This window comes from Petaurus breviceps, unplaced genomic scaffold, assembly GCF_028583685.1.
Source record: "Petaurus breviceps papuanus isolate PSGF00001 unplaced genomic scaffold, PetGlider_PUasm1.0 189, whole genome shotgun sequence".
NCBI classification, from domain to species: Eukaryota; Metazoa; Chordata; class Mammalia; order Diprotodontia; family Petauridae; genus Petaurus; species Petaurus breviceps.
In genome coordinates, this window is record NW_027185809.1 from 30,125 (window position 1) to 57,852 (window position 27,728).

Here is a 27,728-nt window from a genome sequence, read left to right on the forward strand (position 1 = left end):
CAGGAGGACCTGAGTTCAAATCTGACCTCAGACACTTAACACACACAAAAAAGCTAGCCATGTGACCTTGGGCAAGTCACTTAACTCCAATTGCCCTCCAAAAAGCAAAAATGCATTAAAAAAAAAAAAGAAACAATAAAACAAAATCAAGGGAATGAAAAAATAGAAGAAAATGTGAAACATCTCATTGGAAAAACAACTAATCTGCAAAACAGATCTAGGAGAGACCACTAAAGAATTTTTGGACTACCTAAAAGCCAGATCATCTTTTAAGAAATTATTAAGAAAAAATGCCCTGATACTCTAGAAAACAGAGGGTAAAATAGAAATTGAAAGAACCCACCAATAACCTCCTGAAAAAGATGCTAAAAATGAAAATGCCCAAGAATATTATAGTCAAATTCCAGAGCTCTCAGGTCAAGAAGAAAATATTGCAAAGAGCCAGGAAAAAATAATTCAAATATTGTGGATTCACAGTCAGGATAATATAAGATTTAGCAGTTTCTACATTAAAAGATCAGAGGGCTTAGAATACAATATTCTAGAGGGCAAAGAAGCTATACATCCAAGAATCACCTAGCCAGAAAAACTCTATAATCACTCAGGGGAAAAAAACTTGGATATTTAAAGAAAGTTATCTTTCAAGCTTACCTGATGGAAAGACCAGAGTTGAACAGAAAATTTCACTTTTAAATACAAGACTCAATAGAAGCATAAAAAGGAAAAAAGGAAAGAGAAATCATAAGGGATTCAATAAGGTTAAACTATTTACATTCCTGTGTGGGAAGATTTGCTTGTAACTTTTTTTTTTTTGGAGGGAGGATAGGGCAGTTGGGGTTAAGTGACTTGCCCAAGGTCACACGGCTAGTTTTTGTGTGTGTGTGTGTCAAGAACATCTGAGGCCAGATCCGAACCCAGGTCCTCCTGACTCCAGGGCCGGCGCTCTACTCACTGTGCCACCTAGCTGCCCCTACTTGTAACTCTTAAGAACTTTATCATTGGGGCGGCCAGGTGGCTCAGCGAGTAAGAGTACCGGCTCCAGTGTTGGGACGACCTGGAGATTGAATCCCGGGCTCAGACACTCAGCACCACACCCAGAAATAACTGGCCGTGTAACCTTGAGCAAGTTACTTAACCCCGATTGCTTAAAAAAAAAAAGAACTTTATCATTATTAGGGCAGTTATAAGAAGTATACTTAAACAAAGGGCATGGGTATGAGTTGACTACGATGGGAAGAAATCTTAAAAAAAAAAGAGTAAAGGGTGAGAAAGAGGAATGTACTAGGAGAAGGGGGAAGGGAGAGGTAGAATGGGGCCAATTATTGCACAGAAGAGGTATGAAAGAGCTTTTACAGTGGAGAAGATGGGAGGTGTTAGGGGAGAGTTTGAACCTTACTGTCACTGGAATTGACTCAAAGAGGGAATAACATACTTAACTGGGTACAGAAATCTGTCTTGCCCTATAGGAAAGTAGGAGGGGAAGGGAAAAAGGAAAAAAAGTGGGGGAGGGGTATTGCCGATAGAAGGGAGGGTGTATTGGGGGAGGCAGTAGTCAGAAGCAAAGTAATTTTAAAAGTAGATAGGGTGAAAAGGGGAGAGAGAGTAGGATAAGCAAGGAAAATAGGATGGAGGGAAATTAACAGTCATAAAAATTTGAGTATTTTTATGAAAAAAAAATTTGAAGCAAGTTTCTCTGATAAAGGCCTCATTCCTTAAATATATAGAAAACTGGGTCATATTTATAAGAATACAAGTCATTCCTCAATTCATCAAAGAATAGGAATAGGCAGTAATCAGAGCTATCTGTAGCCTCATGAAAAAATACTCTAAATTACGGATTAGAAAAACGCAATTAAAACAACTCTGAAATACCACTCATATCTATCAGACTGGCTAATATGACAGAAAAGAGAACTGACTGTTGGAGAGAATGTGGGAAAACTGAGACACTAGTGCATTGTTGATGGAGTTGTGAACTGATTCAACAATTATGGAGAGCAATTTGGAACTATGTCCAAAAAACTATGCCATGTCCTTTGATCTCGTAATACCATTCCTAGGTTGGTATTCCACAGAGATAAAAAAAGGAAAAGGACTTATACGCACAAAAATATTTATAGCAGCTCTTTTTGTGATGTCAAAAAATTGGAAATTGAGGGCAAGCCCATCAACTGAGGAACAGTTGAACAAGCTGTGGTATAAGAATGTAATGAAATACTATGGTGCTATAAGAAATGGCAAGCAGGATGCACTCAGAAAAACCTAGAGAGACTTACATGAATTGATGCAAAGTGAAACAAGCAGAACCAGGAGAACATCAAACACAGTAACAGCAATACTGTATGATGATCAACTGTGAATGACTCTGCTATTCTCAGCAAAACAATGATCCAAGACAATTCTGGACTTATGATATAAATACTATCCAAGTCCAGAGAAAAACTGATGGAGTCTGAATGCAGATTAAAGCATACTTTTTATTTTTCTTTTTTTAAAGCAATCAGGGTTAAGTAACTTGCTCAAGGTTACACGGCCAGTTATTTCTGGGTGTGGTGCTGAGTATCTGAGCCCAGATTTGATCTCCAGGTCATCCCGACACTGGAGCCGGTGCTCTTACTCGCTGAGCCACCTGGCCGCCCCAAAAGCATACTTTTTAAAACTTTCTTTTTCTTGTTTGTTTCTTTTTCGGGGAAGGGGCGGCAGCATACCAGTGTTTTCTTCCACAATATAACTACATGGAAATATTCATGACTACACATGTATAACCTCTATCAAATTGTTTGCCTTCTCAATACGGGGGCAGGGAGGGAGGAAGGGAGATAATTTGGAGCTCAAATTTTTTTTTTAAATGAGTGTTAAAAATTGTTTTTACATGTAACTGGGGGAAAATAGAATATTAAATTCATATTTGTTAAATTGTAAAAAAAAACTGGAAGAATGTCTTCCTCTCTTATTAATGAAAACAACATATGTGGTACTGGAATTATCCTTTAATGCTTAATAGAATTCACATGTGAATAAGACTGGTCCTAAAAGATTTCTCATTAGGAATCCATTTAGAACTTTTAAAATTTCTTTTTCTGATATTGGGTCATTTAGTCTATCTCTCCTCTTGATAAATATGGCTATTCTATATTTTTTCTAAGGAGCCATTTACTTCCTCTAAGTTACCAATTTTGAGCAAATATATATATACACAATAAATGATGTAATTATATATCATACAATTATAAGAATATATATTATAATTGAAAAAAAAAGAAAGTGCAAAGAGTTTACTGGAAATTCAAGGAAGGTTCTATTGAAAATGGCAGGAATTATTTTCTGAATATATACATTTAGAGTAAAACAGTAATGAAAGTAAAATAGTTCCCTATATAGTCCTATAGCACAATCTCTCTTGCAATAGGCAGTCATAATCACTACATAGTCACTGTAACCTTTTGATAGAGAAGGATAGAACTGTAGCAATTTAAAATACACAGTAGGGGTGGCCAGGTAGCACAGCAAGTAAGAGCACCGGCCCCAGAGTCGGGATGACCTGGGATCGAATCCAGGCTCAGACACTTAGCATCCACCCAGAAATAACTGGCCGTGTAACCTTGAGCAAGTGACTTAGCACTGACTGCTTTAAAAGAAAAAATACACAGTATAAATATCTTTCATCTTCAGAAAGGACAGCAGAGAATAGCTTGCTGGCATGACAGCTCAGTGATGATACACTGTTCCTAGAAAATGGCACGAGCACTTATAGCAATACTAGAAAAGCATGATTGGAAAAACCACTGCATATGAAAGAAGACAGCAAGTGTTCTATTTTGGCATGGTAGAAGTGCTGAATGAAGAAATCCTAAATAAAGAATAGCCTATCTTTAAAGAAGTTGGTTTGGTTTTTTGTTTTTTTAAGGAAACCAAAAAATAAAACCTGGTAGAAAGGATCTAAAATGCTTGTTAAAAAAAATTGTATTTATTAATTCTGAATACTTGTTCAGAATTAAGACAGCCACATCTGCCCCTACTACCAAAACTAAAGACAACCCAAATAATAAATTTTAGATCCATTTAAGAATCAGCATTTTCATGGTGCAGAAGGCCTACATTAACTAACCTAATTTAGTAGTACTTCGAGTTTATATATATTTTAGCACCAAATACACTACTTCTATTCTCAATGATACCTTGACAGTATAAAGGTGGTATGGTTTGCTTTCTCCAGTCCCGCTTCCCAGATGTGTATAGATATTATGGAAAAAATGTGCAGTTGTGTTCTTTTCTAAAAGGATGGAGTAGACTTCTTATAAACATACAAGGATTTTCTTTCAAGTTAAAATGCCAACAGAAACTCCACATTTATTGTTCTTAATTAGCTACATATAGAAGATTTAGTGAAGGTCCCTTTTAGCTCAAAAATCTATGATCCTATGAATATCTCTGCAATTCAATAATTCTTTATTTGCATATTTACAACTTTTGTACACAAAAATAAAACAGTCTCTAGAAAGTTAGGCTTTATAAAATATAAAAAAGGTATGAAAAGAGTTGGAAGCAAACATGCCATTGTTAGGAGATAAGAAAAGAAGAAAATTTTAAGGATCATCAGAATATAAAAATAATCATAATTTAGAAAAAAAGTGCCAAGCTAAAGATGTTAGCAGAAAGAAAAGGTTTTGATGGTTTCTCCACATACCAGAACAAGTATTTTGAGAGCCTATTTTATACCCAGTGGAGAAGAAACTTCTTACCAAATCTAGCTCTTCGTTCTGTCTTACTGCTTCAGAATATGAATCATCAAGTTTTTTCTGCAATTCAGTCAACAGATCTTTCAGCTGAAATGAAGTTTAGAGTTTAAAATTGATCTCCTTATGATGTTCCATTTTTCTTCTGTTAAGTTATTAGGATATCCACCTAGACAGAACCTCAATCATGAACTTCCCATATCTTATACTGAAATATTTTAGCACTTGTCAGAAAATTAATTTCAAAAGGGGCAACATAGTTGAGAGAAATTACATTTACCTCTCTAACTTCCGACACATAAGTAGATCGTTCTATTTCTGCCTTCTCTAGTTCACTTTCCAAATGTTCTCTCTCTCTTCTCAGCTAGAGATAGATGGTAAAAAAAGGTTAAAAATAGTTAGTTTTGAAGATTTTATTTTTGCTGCTTCCCTACAACAAAAAAATTATACTCATAACACTACTCGTGAATATAAAATTACCCTCTCAAAAACTACTTAGCATATAAAAATTTAACAATTAAGATTAAAAAAACCTCCTAAAAAATCGCAATTCTTATTAAGTATAAAAGTAATGAGATAATAAATGATTTTACTTAACTGTACGTACAGTTTCGAGTTCCTTATTTTCTCCTCTTAATCTCTCTACCTCCTGTTCCAAAGAACTTAATGAAAAATGTATCTGCAATTTCAAATAGATCAAAAATCATACTGATATAAATAACCAAGTCAACCAATCTATGCAATTATTAAAAATACATAGTTTAGAACCAATTCAACATTACAAATTGCTTACTGTGAGTTCTTAAGAGTCAAACTGCATATTAGAGTGAAGCCTAAACTGAAGTTAGGCACCCATCTTTCAAGCTGATCAATATTATGACAAAAACTCTCTTGACTACACATATAAAATGAAAAATTGTAAAGCATTTTTAAATCACTATGCTAGAGGGGATGTAGAAAAACAGATACATTAATGAACTGGTAGAGTTGTAAACTGAACTAACCATCCTAGAGAACAATCTGAAACCATGCCCAGTGACTTATAAAACTGTGTATACCCTTTGACCTAGCAATACCACTATTAGGTATGTATCCCAAAGAAAGCAAAAAGAAAAAAAAAAAGGAAAAGGACCGATATATACAAAATGATTTACAGCAGCACTTTTTTGGTGGCAAAGAATTGGACATTAAGGGAATGTCCATCAATTGAGGCTATGACAGACTATTGTACTGTAAGAAAAGATGAGCAGCATGGTTTCAGAAAAATCTGGGAAGCTCATAAAGTCATGCAAAGTGATATGAACAGAACTAGGAGATCACCGTTCACAGTGACACTAATATTGCTATGATGACCAACTATGAAAGACTTAGTCACTTGGCTCAATACACAATCAAAGACAATTCAAAGGATTCATGATAAAAAATGCTATCCACCTCTAGAGAGAAAACTGATTAACTGGAGTGCAAACCTTAGTGTAATGTTCTGACTTTTTTCGTTTTCTTGCTTTTTTGGTCATATGGCTAATACGGAAATATGTTTTATATGATTTCCCATGTAAAACTGATAACCTATTGCTTGCCTTCTCAGTGGGTATGGAAAGGTCTGGAAGAAGGGAGCAAATGTGGAACTCAACATTAAAAAAAGGAATGCCCAAAATAAATAATTTTTAAAATCTAATTTAATTTAAAAATTTTACAAATCATTGATCCAAGAGTAAATGCAATCTTTTTTGGGTTACAATGGGTTTATTATATCCCAATTCTAATATTTACAATCTGTGTTAAATCACTTAATTCCCTGAAACTCAGTTTCTTCATCTGTTAAATAAGGAACTTAGAAGTTAGCCTTTAATATATTTATTAGTAAACCCAAAATGCATGAGCATAAGAGCATTGCTCTGAAGAGCAATCACAGGTTTTGTCACAGAATAGGACAGGCAAATTATTCAGAACATATTCCACATAAACTGAAGAAAATGCTACTATACTATAAATTTCAGATTCTATTGGTGGAAGAGTGAAAATAGATTACTAGCTACCACTAGTTATTATGTCAACTGGTTATTTAAGAAATCAGTACACATACATGAATCACCCAGGAAGTAAGCAGGAGATGGACTCTACATAAATGGAAGAAGCACCTCCATCAATGAAACCAAAAATCCATTCAAATATAGATATCCTTTAGAGAAAACAGATATTCTTTTAACTTTTTTTAAAAAATTTACTTTTTTCTCTAAATAGGTTTCAAGTTACATTACTTTACAGTACTTCAAATCACTTCATATATATAACATTTTCTAGCATTATGCATCCTTCTTGACAAATACCTGTTTAACAGCTTTCTGGGATTCTTCGACTTTAATTTTCCATTTGTTTTCTTCTTGCTCCACACTTTGCTGTAATCTCTGTAAGATCCCTTCCTACAAGAAAAAAAGGTTAGTTGTTTTATAACACATATTAAAGAAAAATATTAAGATGCTACTAGATGTTAGAAGTCATATGAAAACATAACAATGTAGATTAAAAATAATTCCTACTGTTTCTGCAAGAACAGACTTGTATTTTTCACATTCTAGCTGTAATATCGCATGCATATCATCAGCTTCTTTCAACTTTTGCTGTAGAACCTGCAAGAATAAAATCACAAAATACCAATCCTCATTTATTTGCACATGAAAATTTTATACTATAATTTTATTCTCAATGTGCAATAATTGTTATGTGACAGGGTACATAGTTTTTGGTTGTTTCCTATGAAAACATTCCTTAGACTAACTCAATTGGTAATGGGGAAAGTTTAATAAAATTTTCTGCTATTAAAATTTTAATATTTTCCATTTGTTTCTGTTATCAGATAGCATTTTTAAACGAAAAGGTTTGACAATCATGTTTGAGAAGTCTTATAAGCATTCTTTAAGACATTAACATGTGCTAACCATTCCCCATAGTCTTCTCTAGGCAGAATGAAGTAGTTATAGAGTATACTGCCTCTTTCCTGATATTAATGAAAGTCGGTCTTTAAGGGGCAGAGTTTATATCTAAAATAAACTGTGTACTTATAAAATAAATAAGCAAGCTAGTGTAGACTGTTAAAAGAGTAGTAAAACATGCTCCCTAAAATTGTTTGAAGCCAATCTGCTACAAACCATACCAAGTGGAACTTCCAGATGATCATCTAGGAAAGTACCCCAAACAAACACAGCAGTTTGACAACAGCACATGAAGATAACAACTATCTATAGTAAACCCATGCCTCACTTTCACTGAAATAGCTATCCTTGGAAATTCCATCCATTTCACCCAACATATTAAATCACCATTTAAGCACAGAAAAATGTCAAGAGCAAAGGATAAAATCCATTCTACTTGAGAACGCTCTCTTCAGGTCCCTTCAGATATTGCCTCCTATCCAGTCAAAAATGGACGATATATAAAAAGAGGCTAATTTGATCAGGACGGGCATTCCCTCCACAGATACAAATAGAAACCCTTTCCAAATATGCTCATCCTGTTTCATGGTTTCCCATCTATCTTTTGTCAATCAATGAATGCATATTCAAGCACTTACTATGTACTGGACACTTATTAGGCCCAAGGGATACAGAGGGGAAAAAAATAAAATAGTCCCTACCTTCAAGGAGCTTATCAGGGAGACAACATAAACATGTTACAGGCACTATACTAAGCATTGGGAATAAAAAGAAAAAAACCAATCTCTGTCATCAAGGAGACTGTAATCTAATGGAGAGAACAACAAATACAGGCAGAGTAGATGCAAGGAATCTTAGAGGGTAGGCATGTAGGAAGACTGAAAAAGGCCTCTGAGAGAAGATGGCTCTTAAACTCCTGACTTCGGAACAGAGGTGAAAAAGTAAAGCATTTCAGGCAAGTTGAAATACACAAAGAAGGGAGATGGGGCACAGTAAAGGCCAATTAGGCTAGCAAGCCTAGACTACTGTCTGCATGGAAGTTATGTGTAATGAGAACAGAAACAGAATATTAGGTTAAGATGGCAAAATAAAAGATCATAAAGGAGCTTATCTTTCCCACAAACATCCCAGCAAGTATATAAAAAGGGCACAAGATAGGTCAATTAAAAAAAAAACAACAGAGAAACAGAAGCAAGATCTTCCAACTGGTCTGATGATTGCCCCCAAAACAGCAAGAAGCCTGCAGATGCTGGAAAGGATTCACACCAGGGAAACCAGCACAAGTGTCATTACAAAGGCCTGAAGCCCACCGGCACTAGGAGAGAGGTTACACCACAGAAGCCAGCTTAAACACCAATAAATGGCAAAGCCTCCATGTTCCCAGCAGCAGGGATTATAGGCATGTGCCACTACACTTGGACACTTCTACTGAGGTATGTGCCTAGTCTGCCACCTTTTTTGGTCTTTAATAGCCTGAATAATAATTTTAACAACACCTTCTATATGCAAATCATTGCTGGTCGCATATTACAGGAATTATGTTTCCACTATCTATTTGGTTCTCTGAATACAAAGAAATACCAAGAATGCCAGTATTAGAAATGAAATTTATAGTGGTAAACATTTTATCCTAATTAAACTTCAAAAATATGTTAGTCACTGAACAAAAGGATTCTTCTCCAAATAGACTTTTATTCAAATCAAACTGAAGACAGCACAGTCACATTTCCACAGTCCCATAATATCACAGTATTAGGTTTAATTGAAAAGTAGTAAAATGACAGTAAAAGACTATGGGGGGAGAGGGGGAGCGGCCAGGTGGCGCAGTGAGTAAGAGTGCCAGCCCCAGAGTCGGGAGACCTGGGATCGATTCCGGACTCAGATATTAAACACCCACACAAAATAACTGGCCGTGTAACCTTGAGCAAGTTACTTAACCCCCATTGCTTAGGGGTGGTCAGGTGGCACAGTGAGTAAGAGTGCCGGCCCCAGCGTCAGGAAACCTGGGATCAGTTTCAGCCTCAGATACTTGGCACCCACACAAAAATAATAAAAAAATAATCTTGAGCAAGTTACTTAATCCTGATTGCTCAAAATAAATAAATAAGTGAAAAAGATTATGAGGGATCCAATATGTTTTTGCCTGGCTTTCAGCAGCTCAGAACATAGGTATCCAGGTGGCTTATAATACTCTTAGGACAAATGACTTAGATTTCCTATAATGTACGCAAAATTTTTGTCCCTTTAAAGAGGAGTCATCTATAAACATCAAAATCATCCCTAATACTATTTCACCCTTAAGCCTCCATCTAACTGGTTGCCAAGTTTTGTCAACTACTCTTCCATAACATTTCTCATCTGCCTCCTTTTCTATTCATACTGCCCCTATACTAGTTAAGGACCTTATCTCACCTATTCTATTGCAATAGCCTCCTCCAAATGGGTTTTAGCAATTTCAGAATCTACTTTTGCCACAAAACTACCACATTAATATTCCTTAAAGACAGGCCTGGTTGTATTCCCCTGCTCAAAAAGTTTCGATAGCTTCTTAATGCATATAGGACAAAACACAACGGCTGGCATTTAAGGCTCCCTATAATCTTACTCCCATCTACCTCTCCGAACTCTCACTAATCTTAGCTTACCAAACAAACAAGTTTATTAGATTATTTCCTGAATTCAACATTCCATCAATGTTCCTTTACACAGGTTGTCCCCCCATGCCTGGAAAGCATTCACCTCTTCACTTTTTCCTCCTTGAATCCCTATAGCTTCCTTCAAAAGTGAAGGTCAGGTGCCATATACTGCTCTCCCTCTAGAATGTAAGCTTCTTGAGGGCAGAAGTTTTTGACTTTGCATGTCTAGGACCTAACAGTACTTTGTCACAGATACTTGATACACATTTTTTAAATCAAATACTTAAAACATTTGTTGAATCAAACCAACCTTGACATCTTCTGAAACGGAAGCTTCAATTACATATTCTTTTGCCTTCTTTTCAAATCTGTGTAACCATTCACTAAAATTCTGGGGAGGGGAAAGGAGTAAAAGGAAATCAATCTCTCAGCATTAAAAAAAAAACATTTTAAAATATACATATATAATTAAAATTATGAAGAAGTTTAATGGAGAACTCAGGCAAGTACTATCATCTCCAAAGGAAACTTATTTTGATGTAATCCAGTCTCACAAATAAAAACTAAAAATTTGCCCATCCCCTCCCCCAAAGACAAAGACAATCAAACTGAATCTTATTTTTTCTCTACCTTCAGACAAGCATTTATTTGCAAAAAAGACATGACCCATTTCAATTAAGTCACTGTGTAAACACAGACTGGTGCTTCCATTAAGTTCTTTGTTAACACTGACAAGAAAAAAAACAATGAATTCCAATATAAAGCAGATTGTTTTATGTACAGATTATTATTCTAGATCAGCAAGAAAAAACTTTTATAACTTATAGTTTTTTCTTTTCATTTTAAAAATATCTTTCAATGTTGTGCTTAATACTAATAACTCTGAACAACATAATCTTTCTTCAAAGAATTTTGGTTCTGGAAGGGACTCTCGTTCACACTAATGAATGCTAATGAAAAAAATTTTAAATAAAATCTTAACAAAAAAGCTACAAGCTATGCATCCAAAAATTATTCACTATAATAAATTTGTTTTTAACACCAAGGATGCAAGGCTAGCTCAACATCAGGAAAACTATTAACATAAATGTTAGAATGTAATGTTAAAAACAAACATCTCAAGATATATGATTAAATATGTGGATACAGAAAAATCCTTTTACAAAGTATAACATGCACTTATCTTTAAAAAATTTTACAAAACAAAGTATAGAAAGACCACTTTTAATATGCTGAAAAGTGTATTTCTCAATCCGAAAGTTTGCATTTTATGTTATAGGAAAACTGTAGAAAGTTTCCTGATTAAAGAGTAAAACAAGAATGCACAAGACAAATGAAATAAATTAAACACATAAATAAAGGCAAAGAGAAGACAAAACTTATTTCAGTTTGCTCACAACAGGATAGGCTTACTCAGAAAATATTGAAGAATCAGCAAAGAAACTAAGACAATGGCTACAGTAACATAACAGAATACAAAACAAATACACAAAAATCAGCATTTTGGCATAGGAATAACAAAACCAAGGAAGGGTTAATGGAAAGGAAAATCTCACTCAAAATAACCATATAATACTAAAATCTTCAAGTAAATTAACCAATATAATATTCAATAAAAATATACATACAAGGTATTACAAAACATTCTTTATCAAAACAAAAAATGACAACTAGAAAGAAATACATTACTCACAAAAGGGTCGTGACAACATAAAAAAAAAATAGTACCACCAAAATTAAGGGACATATTTAAGGCTATATCAGGCCAAACTACAAGGTTAATATTTTTTGAAGTTAGACAAAATAATGATAATTCATTTGGTAAAACAGAAATTCTAGACCTTGAAGGAGAAAAAAATTGAGTAAAACTAAAAGGGAAATAGCACTTCCAGAATGCAAATTCAGGGGCAGCTAGGTAGTACAGTGGATAGAGCACTGGCCCTGGAGTCAGGAGGACCTGAGTTCAAACCTGGCCTCAGACGCTTAACACAAAAACTAGCTGTGTGTCCTTGGGCAAGTTACTTAACCCCTTTTGCCCTCCAAAAAGAAAAAAAAAAGCAGAATGCAAATTCAGTTATAAAGTAGTCATCATCAAAACTATTTGGTACTAGCTAAAAATTAAAAAGCAAAACAGTGTAACAGACTAAATTAACAAGAATCTGAAACAAATGCACTTGAAAACCCAGTATTTGATAAACAGGATAAATTGTTGAAAGGCAAGCACTTCCTACTTGACAAAAACTGCTAGGAAAACTAGAAAACAATTTGACAGAAAACAGATTAACTCAAAATGGATATTATTCTGAATATTTAAGGTCACACCACAAAAAATTAAAAAAGAGAATGAAATCAGACACCTTTCTTATGTTTAGGGACAGATTTCCTAACCACAATAGTTACAGAGGCAAAACAAAAGATGAAACAGATAATTTTAATTATCCTAAACAGAAGTTTTTTCCAGGAACAAAATCTATGTCATTAGGAAAAAGGGGTGGGTGTGGGAAGGGGGGGATATCAACTGGGGAAAAAATCTCCAACAATGCAACTAACATTAATGTGTAAGAATCACAGATCTGCATAGGAAAAGACCATAGAGGCCATCTCAATCCAACCTCGAAGAGAATTTAAAAGTGGAAGCCCTTGGATACAAACCTCCTCCAACTCCAAAATCCAGTTGGAATGGAAAATAAAGAATGACTAAAACAGTTTATAGCAGTGGTTCCCAAGCTTTTTGAGGACCTCCTTTTTAAATGTCAAAAAATATCTAGTATTCTCAAATGATTTAGTCGTTGCCATGTATTTTACTGTAGCTAAAGGTTACATGCTCTGACTCCTCTCTATGCCGAGAACATTTTTTCACCTCATCTCTACCTACTGCTTTCCTTGGTTTCCTTTAAGTCACAGCTAAAACCCTACCTTGCACAGGAAGCCTTTCCCAAGCCCTCTTAATTCTAGTGTTGTCTCAGCCATTAAATAGTGAGCTCCTTGACATCAGGGATTGTATTCTGCTTCTTTTTGTATCTCCAGTGCTTGGCACATAGTAGGTGTTTAATAACTGTTTATTGTTGACTACTAATATATGGACTTCAGTGTTTCTAGCAATTATATTAATACTCTTCATCCTACCTACTCCCGCCCAGAACCACCACATTCCTTAATGGACCAATAGTCAAAGGATGTGAACAAAGAATTCTCAAAGGAACAACTGAAAACATTAATAACCATATGAAAGATTATTCCATATACAAATAATCAAAATAACTAGCCAGTTTCACCTCACACTCAGAAAGATAGCAAAAATGACCAAAAAATGGAAATAGTCAATGATAAAGTCATAAAAAGATGAACACACTATCTGGTGGATGTATGAATTGGTCCAAAGTTTTTAGAAAGCAATTTGGAACTCTTTTAAGAAGTGTGGAAAATGTTCAACTGTTTGACCTAAAGATCCCACTGGTAGGCAAAGAAAGAAATAAATATCTCACATAGACCAAAATTATAGCAGTATTTTTTGGAAACAGATTAGAACTTCATTGACTTGAGAATGGTTCAACAAAGGGAATGTTACTGTGCAAAAAGATACAACAAATCAAGTCAGAGAAGCACAGGAAGACTAACATGAACTAATGCAAAGTGAAACAAAAAGAACCTGGAATGCACCATATCTACAACAATGTAAATGTAAAGAATTTAAAAAAAAAAAGGAAAAAGAAAAACTTTAGGCTGCTGTCTACTTAAAATGACCAAACTTGGTACTGAAGATGAAATGAGATAGTCCAAAAATGTACCTTTTTTCTCCCTCAACTGGAGGTCTGGGTGGCAGAGGGAGGGATGAGGAGTGATAGAGAGATAATTTATATACTTCAACAGAGTTGAATAACTTTGCTAAATTGCCTTTTTTTCTAATAGGGAATGCCTTGAGAGGCCATAGTCAGGGAGGGATATATTTGAGAATTAAGGCAATTGTTAAAACAAAAGATACCAGTTAAAAATTATCTGGTTTGAACATCTCATTTTATAGATAAGGAGACTGGCAATGGGAGGTTAAGATGACTTGACTAAGGCTGTACAGCATTTAATAATGGCAATGCCAGGATTAAAATGGAACATTTCCTGACAGCAACTCTGTTACTCCATGCAGCCTCTAAATGTACCAATTTATTCAAATTACCAAGACAAAAAATGATGCAAGCTATCAATTTTAAGTTCCATTTTCAAGTCTCATATGTTTTTAAAAGGACATCAAATGTTTTTAAAGAAGAAAAAACCTATATTATGAATCTCTTAAATTTTTTCATGTGGTTATCAATAGTTTGGATTTCTTCCTCTGAAAACTTGTCCATTCATATCAACTTCTTGTTCTTATGAATTTAAATCGGTTGTCTATGTATCTTAGAAATAAGATCTTTATGGGAGAAACTTGGTGTAAAGATTTTCCCTCCAATTTATTGCTTCTAATTTTAGCTGCATTGGTTTACTTTGTTGAAAAATGATTTGCTTCTATATAATCAAAATTATCCATTTTACCTCCTGTGAACATCTCTATCTCTTCCTTGGTTACAAACTCTTCCCATACCTAAAGATTTAACAGGTAATTTCTTCTTTTTTCCTCCCATTTGTTTATGATGTCACCCTTTATGTTTAAAACATGTACCCTTCTGAAGTTTGTCTAGGCATATGATATAAGATGTTGGTCTATACCTAGAGTTTCTGCCAGACTGCTTTCCAGTTTTCCCAACAGTTTTTGTCGAATAGTGAGTTCTTGCCCCAATAGCAGCTAGGTGGTGCAGTGGATAATGCACTGGGCCTGGAATCAGAAAGACCTTAATTCAAATCCAGCCTCAGACACTTAACCTGCCTCAGTTTCCTCAACTGTAAAATGGATATAATAATAACACCTACCTTCCAGGTGGCTGTGCAGATCAAATAAGATTATATATGCAAAACACTCAGCACAGATCCTGGCATTTAATACATGCTTTTTCTCTCCCTCTCCCCCACTCCCAATTAGTCAAGAAGTACTAAATTAAACACTTAACACATGCCAGGTATTATGCCAAACTTATTTGACTGGGAGGACAGTGGTACCCTTGATGGAAATAGGAAACTGGGGAAGAGGGGAGAGTTTGGGGCAAAGAAAATGAGTTCTGATTTGGGCATAATAAGTTTGAGTTACCTATAGAATATTTAACTGGAGAGATCTAAAAGTAAAATTGTGGGAGGTTAGGGCTAGACAAGCAGATTTAAGAATAATCAGCATAGAGATAATAATTGAATTCATGGGAGCTGATGAGATCATGAATTGAAACAGAATAGAGGAAAAAGAGGGCCCAGGACAGGACCTTGGGGAGTTTCATGATTAGTGAGCATGATCCAGATGAAGATCCAACACAAGACCACCAACGAGTAATCAGACAGATAGAAAGGGAATCAAGAGAGAAAAGGGTCATAAAAACCTAAAGAGAAGAGAGTATTCCAGTAGAAGAGGGTAATCATCTGTGTCAAATGCTGCTGCAAAGAGTTCAAAAGGATGAGGATTGAGAAAAAGCTAGTAGATTGGCCAAGTAATTTTTAAAATATGCATATATAAGCGAGATCTTCCTTGTATCAAACTAAAAGGCCAAAATCCACTTATTCTGATAAAAATGAGTGATAAAAAAAATTAGCTATAATTCACTGTAATAATCCCTTATTTCATTGCTAGGTTCATGTTAAAATATTAAGTAAAATACTGAAGAGCTTTCCACAGATTTACCAGCTAAACCTAATCAGAGACTGTTTTTTCTATCAGTTCAACCAAGTTACTTAGACAAATGCTTAGCATTTGAAAAGTGAAATTAAAAATCAAGATACGTACTTCTTGTTTTCCATTACTTTAACTGCTACCATAAATAAACAGCTAACTCAGAAATCATACATATAGTTACTTTAGTTAAATTATATTCATAGAAAAGATTTCCAACAATTCTTTTACATGATTGTTTTTTGCTGTTAAGCTAATCAGACCTGAAGAAAATTATGCTTAGAATGATGTCTTGCATGCTATTAAATAATTACGGTTGTAATTTATTACCAAATGTAAGTTTTATAATTCTTCCTTAAAAAACACATACAACAAAACAGTATTAAGCTAACTGCCATGCTAGGTATTAAGGGAAGCAAAAACAAATTCCCAATCCTCTTTTCAAGTGAAGCTTTCTTTCTGACCATTATGCCTCCTGCTCTGTCTATCCATATCAGGTCCATCCCTCCCTTCACTGTCACCTATTTCATTTTTCTATGTCCTTATATACCATCATCAGGAACTCTTGTTATATTATCATGTGGGTCTTCTGAATCAGAACTGTGTCCTCACTGAAAGGAATCTCCTTTGCATATATTTTATATTCACTTATTTGCATACATATTATTTTCCCCACACGGAAGAGTTCCTTGAGGAGTCAAGTTTTATTTTCGTATCTCCAGCACCACAGAAGGTACTTAATGAATGTTTGTTCAGTTTAAGCCTTTCTTATTTGTTTAAATCCTTATCATTAGTCACCTAGGTTCACAATCTCTGTCATCCTTCATTGTTTCTTTTCCTTCCACTTTCATATGAAATCTGTTGCCAAGTCTACATCATCTCACACGTTCAATTTATTTTCTAGCTGAGGTCATCATTGCTACTCATGTACACTATTCCTATTTGCTCTCCCTACTTTCTGTCTCTCCTCTTTGCAATCTCTCCTTTACAAAGCTGCCAAATTAATCTTAAAGCACACGAATGATCACATCACCTGCCTATTCAAAAAACTTTTAAAGTGTCACACTGCCTCCTCAACTTGGGCTCCACAACTTGATTTCCATTCACCTTTTCGGCCTGCACAGATGATTCCTTTGCAAATACCTGGCCTACTAGGTGAAGTCCTAACTTTCATCTCCTGCCTCTGCGTATTTGGGTAGGTCATCTGCCACATTGGAAATGAACTGCTTTTAGATCTCTATCTAACCTTGCAACCTGTAGGTTCAAGGACTTAACTTCAGAGCTACCTTTTCTAGGAAGACTTTTTTGATGACATGCAGTCAATATTCTTTCCCTCCTCAACTTATCTTGTATTTACTACCGTGTTTCCCCAATAATAAGACACTGTCTTATTATTTTTTTTGGACAGAAAAACACCAGAGGGCTTATTTTCAGGGGAGGGCTTATTTTAATGAACAATGACAGCAATTTTAATAAACAGGTAAATGTGAACAAAAAATGTACCTTTATTCAATAATGAATTCAATAAAGAACAGGATGACGCACTCACTGCTGCAGCTCTGATTGGATGTAGCTCGGAGCGCGGCGTGCGTTTCACCCGGGGGGCGGGGGGGGACGGTGCATACAGAGGGTACCGTAATGTAGCGTGTAGCGCAGGGGATCACCTTCACTACAGCAGCAATCTCAATAGGGCTTATTTTTGGGGGAGGGCTTATTTTAGAGGAATCTTACACAGTAAGGGGAGGGCTTATTTTCGGGATAGGTCTTATTATCGGGGAAACACGGTATCTATATACTCAGTATATTACTCCAAGAGTATGCAAACTCTTTCAGGTCAAGGACTATTTGTTTTTATCTTGGTAGCCTCAGTGCTAAGCATGCAATAGGTACTTATTAAATGTTTTTTGTTTATTCATTTATTTATTTTTTCACTTTTCAAATGCTTTATTGACTTATGATTTACATCATTCATTTCTGTCAGATTGTGAGTTACAAATTTTCTCCCCGTTCTACCCATCACCCCAAAATAGCAATCCCACAGGATATCCCCTCCTCTAATCTGCTCTCTCCCATATTTTCTTCCATACCCCTTTCGACTTTTCCAGTAGGGCATGGTGGATCTCTATGCCGCAGTGCCTATATATGTTATTTCCCAATTACATGTAAAATAGTATTAATAATAGTATGCATATATATATATATATATTTAAACATTTGATTTTAAAACTTTGAATTCCAGATTCATTCCCTTCCTCCCTTGTCTCCCACCCTTACTAGGAAGATAAGTAATTCAGTATAGGTTTTACATGTGTAGGTAATGCAAAACAATAACATAGCAGATAGACTGTAAAAGACTGACTATATTTCCTTCCCTCCTATCCCACCTCCCACTTGTTCTATTCTCTACTTTGATCCCGTTCCTTTTCAAAAGTGGGTGCTTCCAACTTCCCTCCCCCCCAGCCTGCCCTCCCTTCCATCATCCCCCCACTCATCCCCTTCCCCTACTCTCCTGTAGGGTGAGACACCCTATTTAGTGTGTATTTCATTCCCTCCACAAGCCAAATTCAATGAGAATAAGGTTGACCCATTCCCTTTTGCCTTCCTGTTCTCCCCCTCCATTGTAACCATTTTCCCTTGCCTCTTCTATATGAGATAGTTTACCCCATTCTGTCTCTCCCCATCTCCTCTCATTATATTCCTCTCACCTCTTAATTATCCCTTCCTGTTAAATTGGTCCTGTGCCCTCTATCTATGTATACCTATAAACATATATACACACATTCACATATGTATTCATATGCCCTCATATATAGACATATATATATATATTTATATTCCCTTCAACTATTTTCATACTGAGAAAAGATTCATCAGTTACAATTATCGTTTTTCCATGTAGGAATTATTTAATAGTTCAACTTTGATAAGTGGCTTTTGATTTCTTTTCCCTGTTTACCTTCTCATGCTTCTCTTGCTTCTTGTATTTGAATGGCAAATTGTCTATTCAACTCTGGTTTTTTCATTAAGAATGCTTGAAAGTCCTCTATTCCACTGAATGACCATATTTTCCCCTGAAACATGATACTCAGTTTTGCTGGGTAGGTGATTCTTGGTTTTAGTCCCAGCTCCTTTGCCCTCTGGAATATGATATTCCAAGCCCTTCAACCCCTCAGTACAGAAGCTGCCAGATCCTGAGTTATCCTGATTGTGTTTCCACAATATTCAAATTGTTTCTTCCCGGCTGCTTGTAATATTCTCTCCTTGATCCGGGAATTCTAGAACCTGGCTATAATATTCCTAGGAATTTTCTTTTGGGGATCTTTTTCTGGAGGTGATTGGTGGATTTTTTCAATCTCTATTTTGCCTTCTGGTTCTAAAACATCAGGGAAGTTTTCCTTGAGGATTTCTTGGAGGGTAATTTCTAGGTTCTTTCTTTGATCATGGCTTTCAGGTAGTCCAATAATTTTTAAATGATCTCTCCTGGATCTATTTCCCAGGTCAGTGGTTTTTCCCATGAGATATTTCACATTGCCTTCTATTCTTTCGTTTGTTTGGATCTTTTTAACAGCATCTTGATTTCTCATAAAGTCATTAGCTTCCATTTGCTCCAATCTAATTCTGAAGCAATGATTCTCCTCAGCGAGCTTTTGAGATTCTTTTTCCATCTGGCAAATTCAGCTTTTTAAGGTGTTCTTCTCCTCATTGCCTTTTTGAGCCTCTTTTGCCATTTGAGTTAGTCTGCTTTTTAAAGTGTGATTTTCCTCAGTCAGGCTGTTGACTCTCATTTTGTAATTTTCTTGCAGCGTTTTCTTTTCTCTTCCCAATTTTTCCTCCACTTCTCTTATCTGCTTCTTAAGGTCCTCTATGGCCTGTAACCAGCTCGTATTTTCCTTTGAAGCTTTTGGTGCAGGAGTTCTGACTTTACTGTCTTCCTCCTGTTCCATGCTTTGCTCCTTTTTGTCCCCAAAATAGGAGTCTAATGTTGGGTTCTTCTGTTTGCTTTGTTTCCTTTGCCTGGTCATGTTACCACTCAATTACTTGCCACAACAGGACTCTGCTACCAGAAAGGGCGCTTCATACCAAACACTGGGGTTTTCTCAGTTGCTGGAGTCATTAGCTGGGTGCCCTTGCTGAAGCCTCCACATGCTCTGGCAAGCTGGACACACTCCCCAGGACCTCCCCCCTGGACTGCAATCCAGATCCAAACAGGTTAAAGCAAGAATTCAGACTGGTCACTCAGTCCCCCTACACTCTGCAGGCCAAGAGCTGAAGCTGTGGCTCCTCAGTGGCTTCTCGCCCCGGGGGCAAAAGCCAATGCACTCCCAACTACTGGGTCCCAAAGTCCACAGTGCACTGACCCCTCACTTTGTCCTGAGTATCTATGTGTTGATAATTCTGGACCGCCACAACTGCTGGTGATCTGGAATCCCTCCAACCTGCGGTTGGTCAGGCCTGCCCTCGTGCTAAAACCTCAGCGTGGAGCTGGGCTCGGCTCCCAGAGTGCTGCACTGGCCCATTCCTGCCAGCCTGCCCTCAGCGGGATGTTAGCTTCTCTGTGTCATTTCATGGGTTCTGTAGCTCCAAAAATTGTTTAGAGTCCCCTTTTACAAGAATTGAGGGAGGTAGAAGCCGGAGCTGTGCGGAGGACCTGCTTCTACTCCACCATCTCGACTCCACCCCCCTAAATGATTGTTAAGTAAATCTGAATTCATTAGGCATTGGGAAGCTAATTAAAGTTCTTGATCAGTAGAGTGATATGAATAGATCTATGCAGTCAGAAGGTTAATTTGGTAGCAATGTGAAGGATGAATCAAGAAAACGAGTGAAATAAATTTGGGAGAGGGCACTGAAGGTTTCAATTACAGCAGGAATCAGTGGAAGAATCAGATGTCAAAGATACCACAGAGGTACAAAGCACAACTCAGGTTTCAAGCGTCTCAAAATAATTGGCACGTACATAATTCCTAAAAATTTTGAAAACTGCTTTGTATATTTTTTTTATCTGTTCCTCACAACTGCCTTGTAAGGAAGGCATAGAAGCAAGGAACCTACTTAACACTGCCCAATATATATAATGCATACATTCTTAAAAAACAGAGAGATCAAATGAGTAAGTAGGGGGAGTAACTTAATAACAGTTGCATTTTAAATAATCCCCGGTGAAAAAAGGCATTATTTCTTTCCCTACAAAGTCTGTACCAACCTAATATGCTCCTCACATATATAAAGCATCAGTTTACAGCAGAAGTTTTGGTGCTAGTAAACAATCTTTAGAATAAGTTTGGTTTCTGTTTGAATTCTTTATTCAAAATGCATCCAAGATCGATAAATAATAAGGATTATGGAATAAACTTACTTAAAAAGCAAGAGTATCATGTAACTATCAGCATCTCAATTATTCTAAAAAAATCAGATATGTGAAATATAGAATATATTTCTTACCAAGTCAGAAGAAACAGAAACTCCAGGAAACAATTTTTTCAGAATTTCCTTAGACTGAGTCTCAACAGCTTCTAATTGTTGTCGCCTCTCCTAAAGCAGACAGACACAGACATGTACACACTGGTATAACATTAGATAATTTGGATATCACCTTTTTTTTAACAAAAAAGTCATTTCATTTAAATTTTTATTTTCAAATAATATTAAGGAATACTTCTATTTCAAGGCACTGAACTAATTCCAAAGGTATCTGGGATATCAAAGCCAGATATTATAATATGTAAATCAAGAACAAAACCTAGTTATGCAAACATTTTCAATGAAATAAAGTAATTCTAAATACATGAAGTAATCCCAATATAAAGTAATAATAATAATCCTAAGTATAATAATAACACCTAATAGGAAGAAACTTAGTACTTGCTGAACTCTGCTAATATTTGCTGAACTCTGGCTAGAAAAGTACTGATACTCACCAGTCTCCTAGACTCATCTGGGCAGTACACAAGTTAAGCAGATAGACTAGCAAACATCAATGTGCACACAGCCCCACAATTGATGGACAATATAGATTTGAATTTTTAGGTGTATATTTCACAAACCCAGCTTCAATATGAATTTAAACTATATAAATTAAACAAGAAAGCAAAAAATTTGGAACACTGTAATTTGTTAAGTGTCACGTTTTTTTTTTAAGGTGGGTATGGGTTTGGAGAAGTTTCACAAAGGAACTTTATTTTATAATGCTATACAGATAACAACCATATATAAAATATTTTAATATTTGTGACATATGGGTACCAATAGCTATAAATTTAAAGAACCACATGATGAAAGAGGAACATATACATATTATTAATAGATTTTTATTCTTAAATTCATTTATATTTTGCAAACTAAGGTTTGTCAAAATCAGGTTGTTTTAACCATGTTTTATTTGTTTAGTTTGACAGAAAAACAACATATATCTAAGTAAAAAGTTATCTATAGTAAGACAGATAAAATCTGAAAAAGACCATTTGAACCAACCCAAGAAAACAATCTTCTCTTTTCGAAACAGTAATGTCAAATTTTGTAGAGGTCATTCAAACATTTCTAGTTGTATACGGAATAAGAGAGTTTTACTAAAATTGGCAAAATTTCAAAAACATTTTTAAATCAACTTTAAGACTGTGATCTAGAAACAGATCATAAAGATAAATGCTAGCTTGAAGTCTGGACAGGTGAACTTTACTTCAGGCAGGCCCAATATATTTTTAAAAATCACAACTGACAAATTAAGGAGTGATTTTTACAAAACCCTTGACAAAAGGTTTCTTTTCTTAATGAAATTTTCATTATATGAAAAATGAAGATTCCGTTAATAGTTGGTTCCTGAAATACATTTTAAGTTATTTAATGTATGGCAATTCACATGCCATTTTTCAAGAACACATCCGCAAAAAGTGAGGTGCATCTGTATAGAAAAGCCAGAGAATTATTATTTCAAAAACAAAAAAGGGTACAATAACAAGCACTATCACTCTTAACGACAGAATTAGTGAAACAATTTAAAATCGATCAGGTAAGAAATAAAATAACCATTTACATCAACTCAGGGGATGAATATCTCCCAAAGTTTAAAAAAAAATCTTCATTATAGAGGTAAGGAATTTTATTCCTACCTATCAGTAATGCTAAGGACAAAGTTCACAGGATGATAGATTTAGAGTTAGAAATAACTTTAGTAGTCATCTCATCACATATGAGTGCTTCATTCAGGGTCATACATATCAGCAATAAGCAGCAGCAATGGAATTCAAATCTAGGATCTCTCACTGTAAGATAATGAACTCTTATTTACTGTACTATGTAAATTCTTCCATTTATCACATTAGCAGTTAAAGGGTTTATAATTGAATTCATTTCCATTTTTAAGTACATATCAATATTGAATCATCAGTATTTCTAATTAGAGTGCAAGTTGAAACTAAAATAATTCAGATGATTCTTTCACATTTGTCTGAATATAACAGACACCAATAGTATTTCATATTGAATTCATGAACTGGTCACTAAGAATGCAATATAAATAATAAACACATTTGCCATTTTAAATTAGCTTGGAAACACACAACTTTCCCATCAACTTAAGGCAATCCTTCCCTGATTAAGTTTTTACTATACATTAATAGTGTCATTACATGATAAAATTATATATTCTCGGGGCGGCTAGGTGGCGCAGTGAGTAGAGCACTTGCCCTGGAGTCAGGAGGACCTGAGTTCAAATTTGGCCTCACATACTTAACACAAAAATTAGCTGTGTGACCTGGGGCAAGTCACTTAACCCCAATTGCCCTCCAAAAAGCAAAAAAAAAAAAAAAATGTATATATTCTCAGGGCAAAAGATATATTTTCAATTTTACACAATTTAACATATTGAGTCAATATCACTTTGATCCATGGCATCTCTGAGTAATTAGTGGAGTACAAGAAAAGCGATTGTAAATTGGATCCCAAGAGAGACCCAATCGTACTCCACCATATGTGGGAAAAAACTTGTCCCTTGGACAAAGGGAAAAAAAAACTTTACCACTTAATGTAAAGGGTAGGCAACATAATCTGGTAGAGACCAAGTTTGGGGGGTTGATTTTTTCACCAATGGGCATAACTCCCAGTGAGGAAACTCCCGTGTACTTATTCTGTAACTTAAAGTCTGGAAGAGTTTCACGAAGCACCAAGAGGCTAAGTAATTTGCTCGGTGATATGTAACCAGTATATCAGAGGTTAGACTCAAACACACAGGTTTACCTGAGTTTGAGGGCAGCTCTCTTATCTACCTGTCTCTCTCCTTTAGTTAATCAGAACTGAAAGTATGGTTCAGATAACAACTCTAAGGATTTAGGGAAACAAATCTGCCTGCAAGATTGGCAGCTTGGTAGCACTAGTTCCCTAGATTAGAAATTCTGAATAATGAAGAAATGTAACACGGTAGAAAGTAAAGGAATTAAAAGACCTGAGTTTAGAGTCCCAACTCATCCACTGACTAGCCACATAATTAAGGACAAGTCACAACCTGTGAGCCTCAATCTCCTTATCTGTAAAATGAAGATATTACTTTAGCTACCTGGTCAAGGATAAGTGTAAAAATTTTGAGATGTTACCTATCCTCTGACCCATTATACAGATTAGGGGAGAAAAAGAAAGTATCTTGCAGATCAGAGTATAGATAAGGAAAGCCAGTAATTTATTATCATTATTGGAAACAACAAAAGTAGTTGTCTAATAGTGTCAATCATCATAAACACAAGACATTTTACAATTCTGACACCATCTGTTATCCTTTTTTTATCAAATGTTTAAGATTTGCATTTAAAATTTTATAGGTCATCTATCTTTCACAAGGAACACATGATTAAACATGACTGTTCTTCAATGACAATTCTCAAGGTAGTTTGTACACACTGAATCAATTACTTCAAGTAACAAAGTTAAAAAGTTTTCAGGAATTCTAAGTGCTACTCTATGCTCAAGAGTTGTACCCTGATATTCACGGAGAAGGAACCTAAACATTCATTACTGCCAAATAATTTAAAAGTTCAGATATTCTGATTTAAAGTTGTGTTAATTCCTCTTTAAAAATCCTCTTTAGAAGCCAAACACTTACACCCTATGGCCAAAAGAATAAGCTCACTAGACAAATCACATAGCCAGTAACAAATCACAAATTAGGTCTCTGTCCTCAGACTCTTCAGGCAAGAGTACATTATCACCAAAGCTAAAACAATTAGGTGAACAAATAAATCAGCATGCCCAGAAATTAAAGAAAAAAGCTTAACAAATAGACAGATAGAAGCAGGTGAATGTATATATGGATGTTCATCAAGAATAAATTTCCATATTGAAATTGCAGTAAAAGTTAAATGCACTAGCTTGATTTTTTTGGTAAGGACAGGCTGCAGATTGTCTCTGTTCAACTCATTGTTTCTAGGACTTAGCATTACAACCTTGGCAGTCTTGTTCACTTTGTCCTGCAGCATTTTTTCAGTTGATGCCAATGCTTCCATTGCTTTCCAGTTTTTCTCCCGAAGGTCCTAATTATTTTTAGAAAGAATTATTTCAGTTCAGCCAATATTAAAAGTATCTTTTTGTCTTTAATGTTGTCAGTATTTTGCATTACATTCAGTAATTTGCATTTAATTTCTGGTTACTGCAAAATTATTTTGTTGAAGGAAATATAGCAACAACAGCAAAACCCATAAATATGATGTTCAAGCATTAAAATGGAGAGAAAAATGACAGCTGTCTCAGGTGTTCTGAACACAGACATCTAATACAGTGGTTTTAAGAGTGTTGTTGCCATATTGTTCAGTGCTTTGACTTTACTTGTGACAGAAAAAGAAAGCATTAAAAAGGAAAGCACACACAACAAGATCACAAACAGAATTTTAGGCAACCACAAAGAATTAATAAACAGAAAATACAGCAGTACATCAGGAGTGTATATAGTTTGCACAAAGTCCAATATCAATAACAGAAACTACATATTATTTCGAACAATCAAATTTTCCTATAGACTTTTTCCTTGACTTAGATATTCCAACTCTTCCAGGGAAAGAGACACACTAACTTTTTAAATTCCTACATCTTTCCTGGCAGGGTCAATCAAATGTATACTCCACAAGACAGCTTGATATGAATTTTCAACTAGTTGACTAAGGCCAAGTGTGCAGACTACAAAAAAAAAATTTCCCCTTTCTAGGGAACAAGCACCAGTGACTGAAAATCTAGATTTCTCAGGACTCAATTTAACAGCATTAATGTTAGCAAATATAAAGAAATACACAAATGAATGTTATTTTCAGTTATTACTTGAAGGCTGCAAATTTAAACAGTGACTTTAATATATTATTGGTACTATATAAATTGTTACTTCCAAGAATCCAATAAGAATCAAAACAATTAAACAAAATGTTGAAGTACAGAACGTTGGTGAGCTCACCTTAAGTACTGAGGATATGCCTTCCTATTAGAACTGTTATAAGCATGCACAAAAGGCCTTTCATAGTCCTAATTCTGACAAACCCAGGAGGGCAGGAAAATGTTACTTTAAGTATATAACAAACATTTTTCAAACTAAATTTGCATTAGAAAATATATACACCACTGTTTATAACAATCACCTTGTAGTTTTAGGATGTTTTCCCCCCTACTTAATACCAGCAATTACCCTTTTGCAAGTAAAAACTCCTTGGCTTCTAGTTACAGAGGTCTTCATCAGATTAGGAAGCTTAAATAATTATGAAATCTACATTTAGTATTCAATTGATTGCTGCATATTCCAAAAGGTATTACACTTCACCACTCTCCGGTTAAACAGTAAGTTTAAACAATGTTTCTATTACTTCCAATAACACTCAATTAGCATACTTCAGTCCTGCTACTGGGCTTTGCATCTATCTCACTTAGAAAATATAAATTCTATTAGATGGACAATAGCTCCTACAATTTATTTTTACTGTCAAAAAGCTGGGCCAATCAAATGAGAAGAAATGCCTTTGACGCCATTTTTAATATTAAGTTGAAAAATTACGTTTTTCAAGTAGAAATATAAAAGAAAATTACTTTTATCAGTATTGCTCCAGTAAAAAAGAATCAGAGTTTTGACAATGATAATTGCAAATTATAAATTAACTGACCATTATTGGGGGTGGCTAGGTGACACAGTGAGTAAAGTGTTGGTCCCAGAGTTGGGAGGACCTGAGCTCGGTTCCAGCCTCAGACACTTGACACAAAAACACTAGCCGTGTAACCTTGAGCAAGTTACTTAACCCCAATTGCCCTCCAAAAGGAAAAAGGAAAAAGGAAAAAAAAAAGAACTGACCATCATTAAGTTTTCCCCAAAAGCAAATTTAACTATCCTACAAAATGAAATGGTCATGGAAAAATCTTCACAAAGGAAAATGCTGTCTGTTAAAGACCTAAAGTAAAAAATAAACAAATAAATTAAAAAATAAAGTTATTTCAGAACTGAAGTACAGAAAAAACTTCTATAAAGACATGTACTTACATTATTTTTCTTTCTTTGTTGTTCAACTGCATTTTTCAGGTCATCTAGCTCATTCTTAAGACCAGTAACCTCTTTTTCTTTTGCTGAAATCCTAAACATTGGTGAGTAAGTGACCAAAAAAACTAATTTAGGTATTCTTACATCTTCTCAATGGGAAGGTAAATGCGTTAAAAGCATACACACATACAC

The 27,728-nt window shown here is 35.2% G+C and overlaps 1 protein-coding gene across 17 annotated transcripts in view; it reads right to left on the bottom strand.

Annotated features, from left to right (window-relative positions):
• Positions 1-27,728, bottom strand: part of KTN1 (kinectin 1) — a 155,928-nt gene that overhangs the window by 12,220 nt on the left and 115,980 nt on the right. For 6 of the 17 annotated variants that reach the window (XM_069091744.1, XM_069091750.1, XM_069091741.1 and 3 more), the window contains 9 exons: positions 27,540-27,630; positions 25,477-25,563; positions 21,491-21,580; positions 10,616-10,696; positions 7,277-7,366; positions 7,067-7,159; positions 5,335-5,415; positions 5,017-5,100; positions 4,743-4,826 (listed from right to left, as the gene is read on the bottom strand). In XM_069091744.1, the coding sequence (XP_068947845.1) occupies positions 4,743-4,826; positions 5,017-5,100; positions 5,335-5,415; positions 7,067-7,159; positions 7,277-7,366; positions 10,616-10,696; positions 21,491-21,580; positions 25,477-25,563; positions 27,540-27,630 (781 nt within the window). Of the gene's footprint in view, positions 1-4,742; positions 4,827-5,016; positions 5,101-5,334; positions 5,416-7,066; positions 7,160-7,276; positions 7,367-10,615; positions 10,697-15,006; positions 15,113-21,490; positions 21,581-25,476; positions 25,564-27,539; positions 27,631-27,728 lie in introns of those variants that run through there. The other 11 variants (XM_069091753.1, XM_069091740.1, XM_069091754.1 and 8 more) reach the window with 8 other exon arrangements.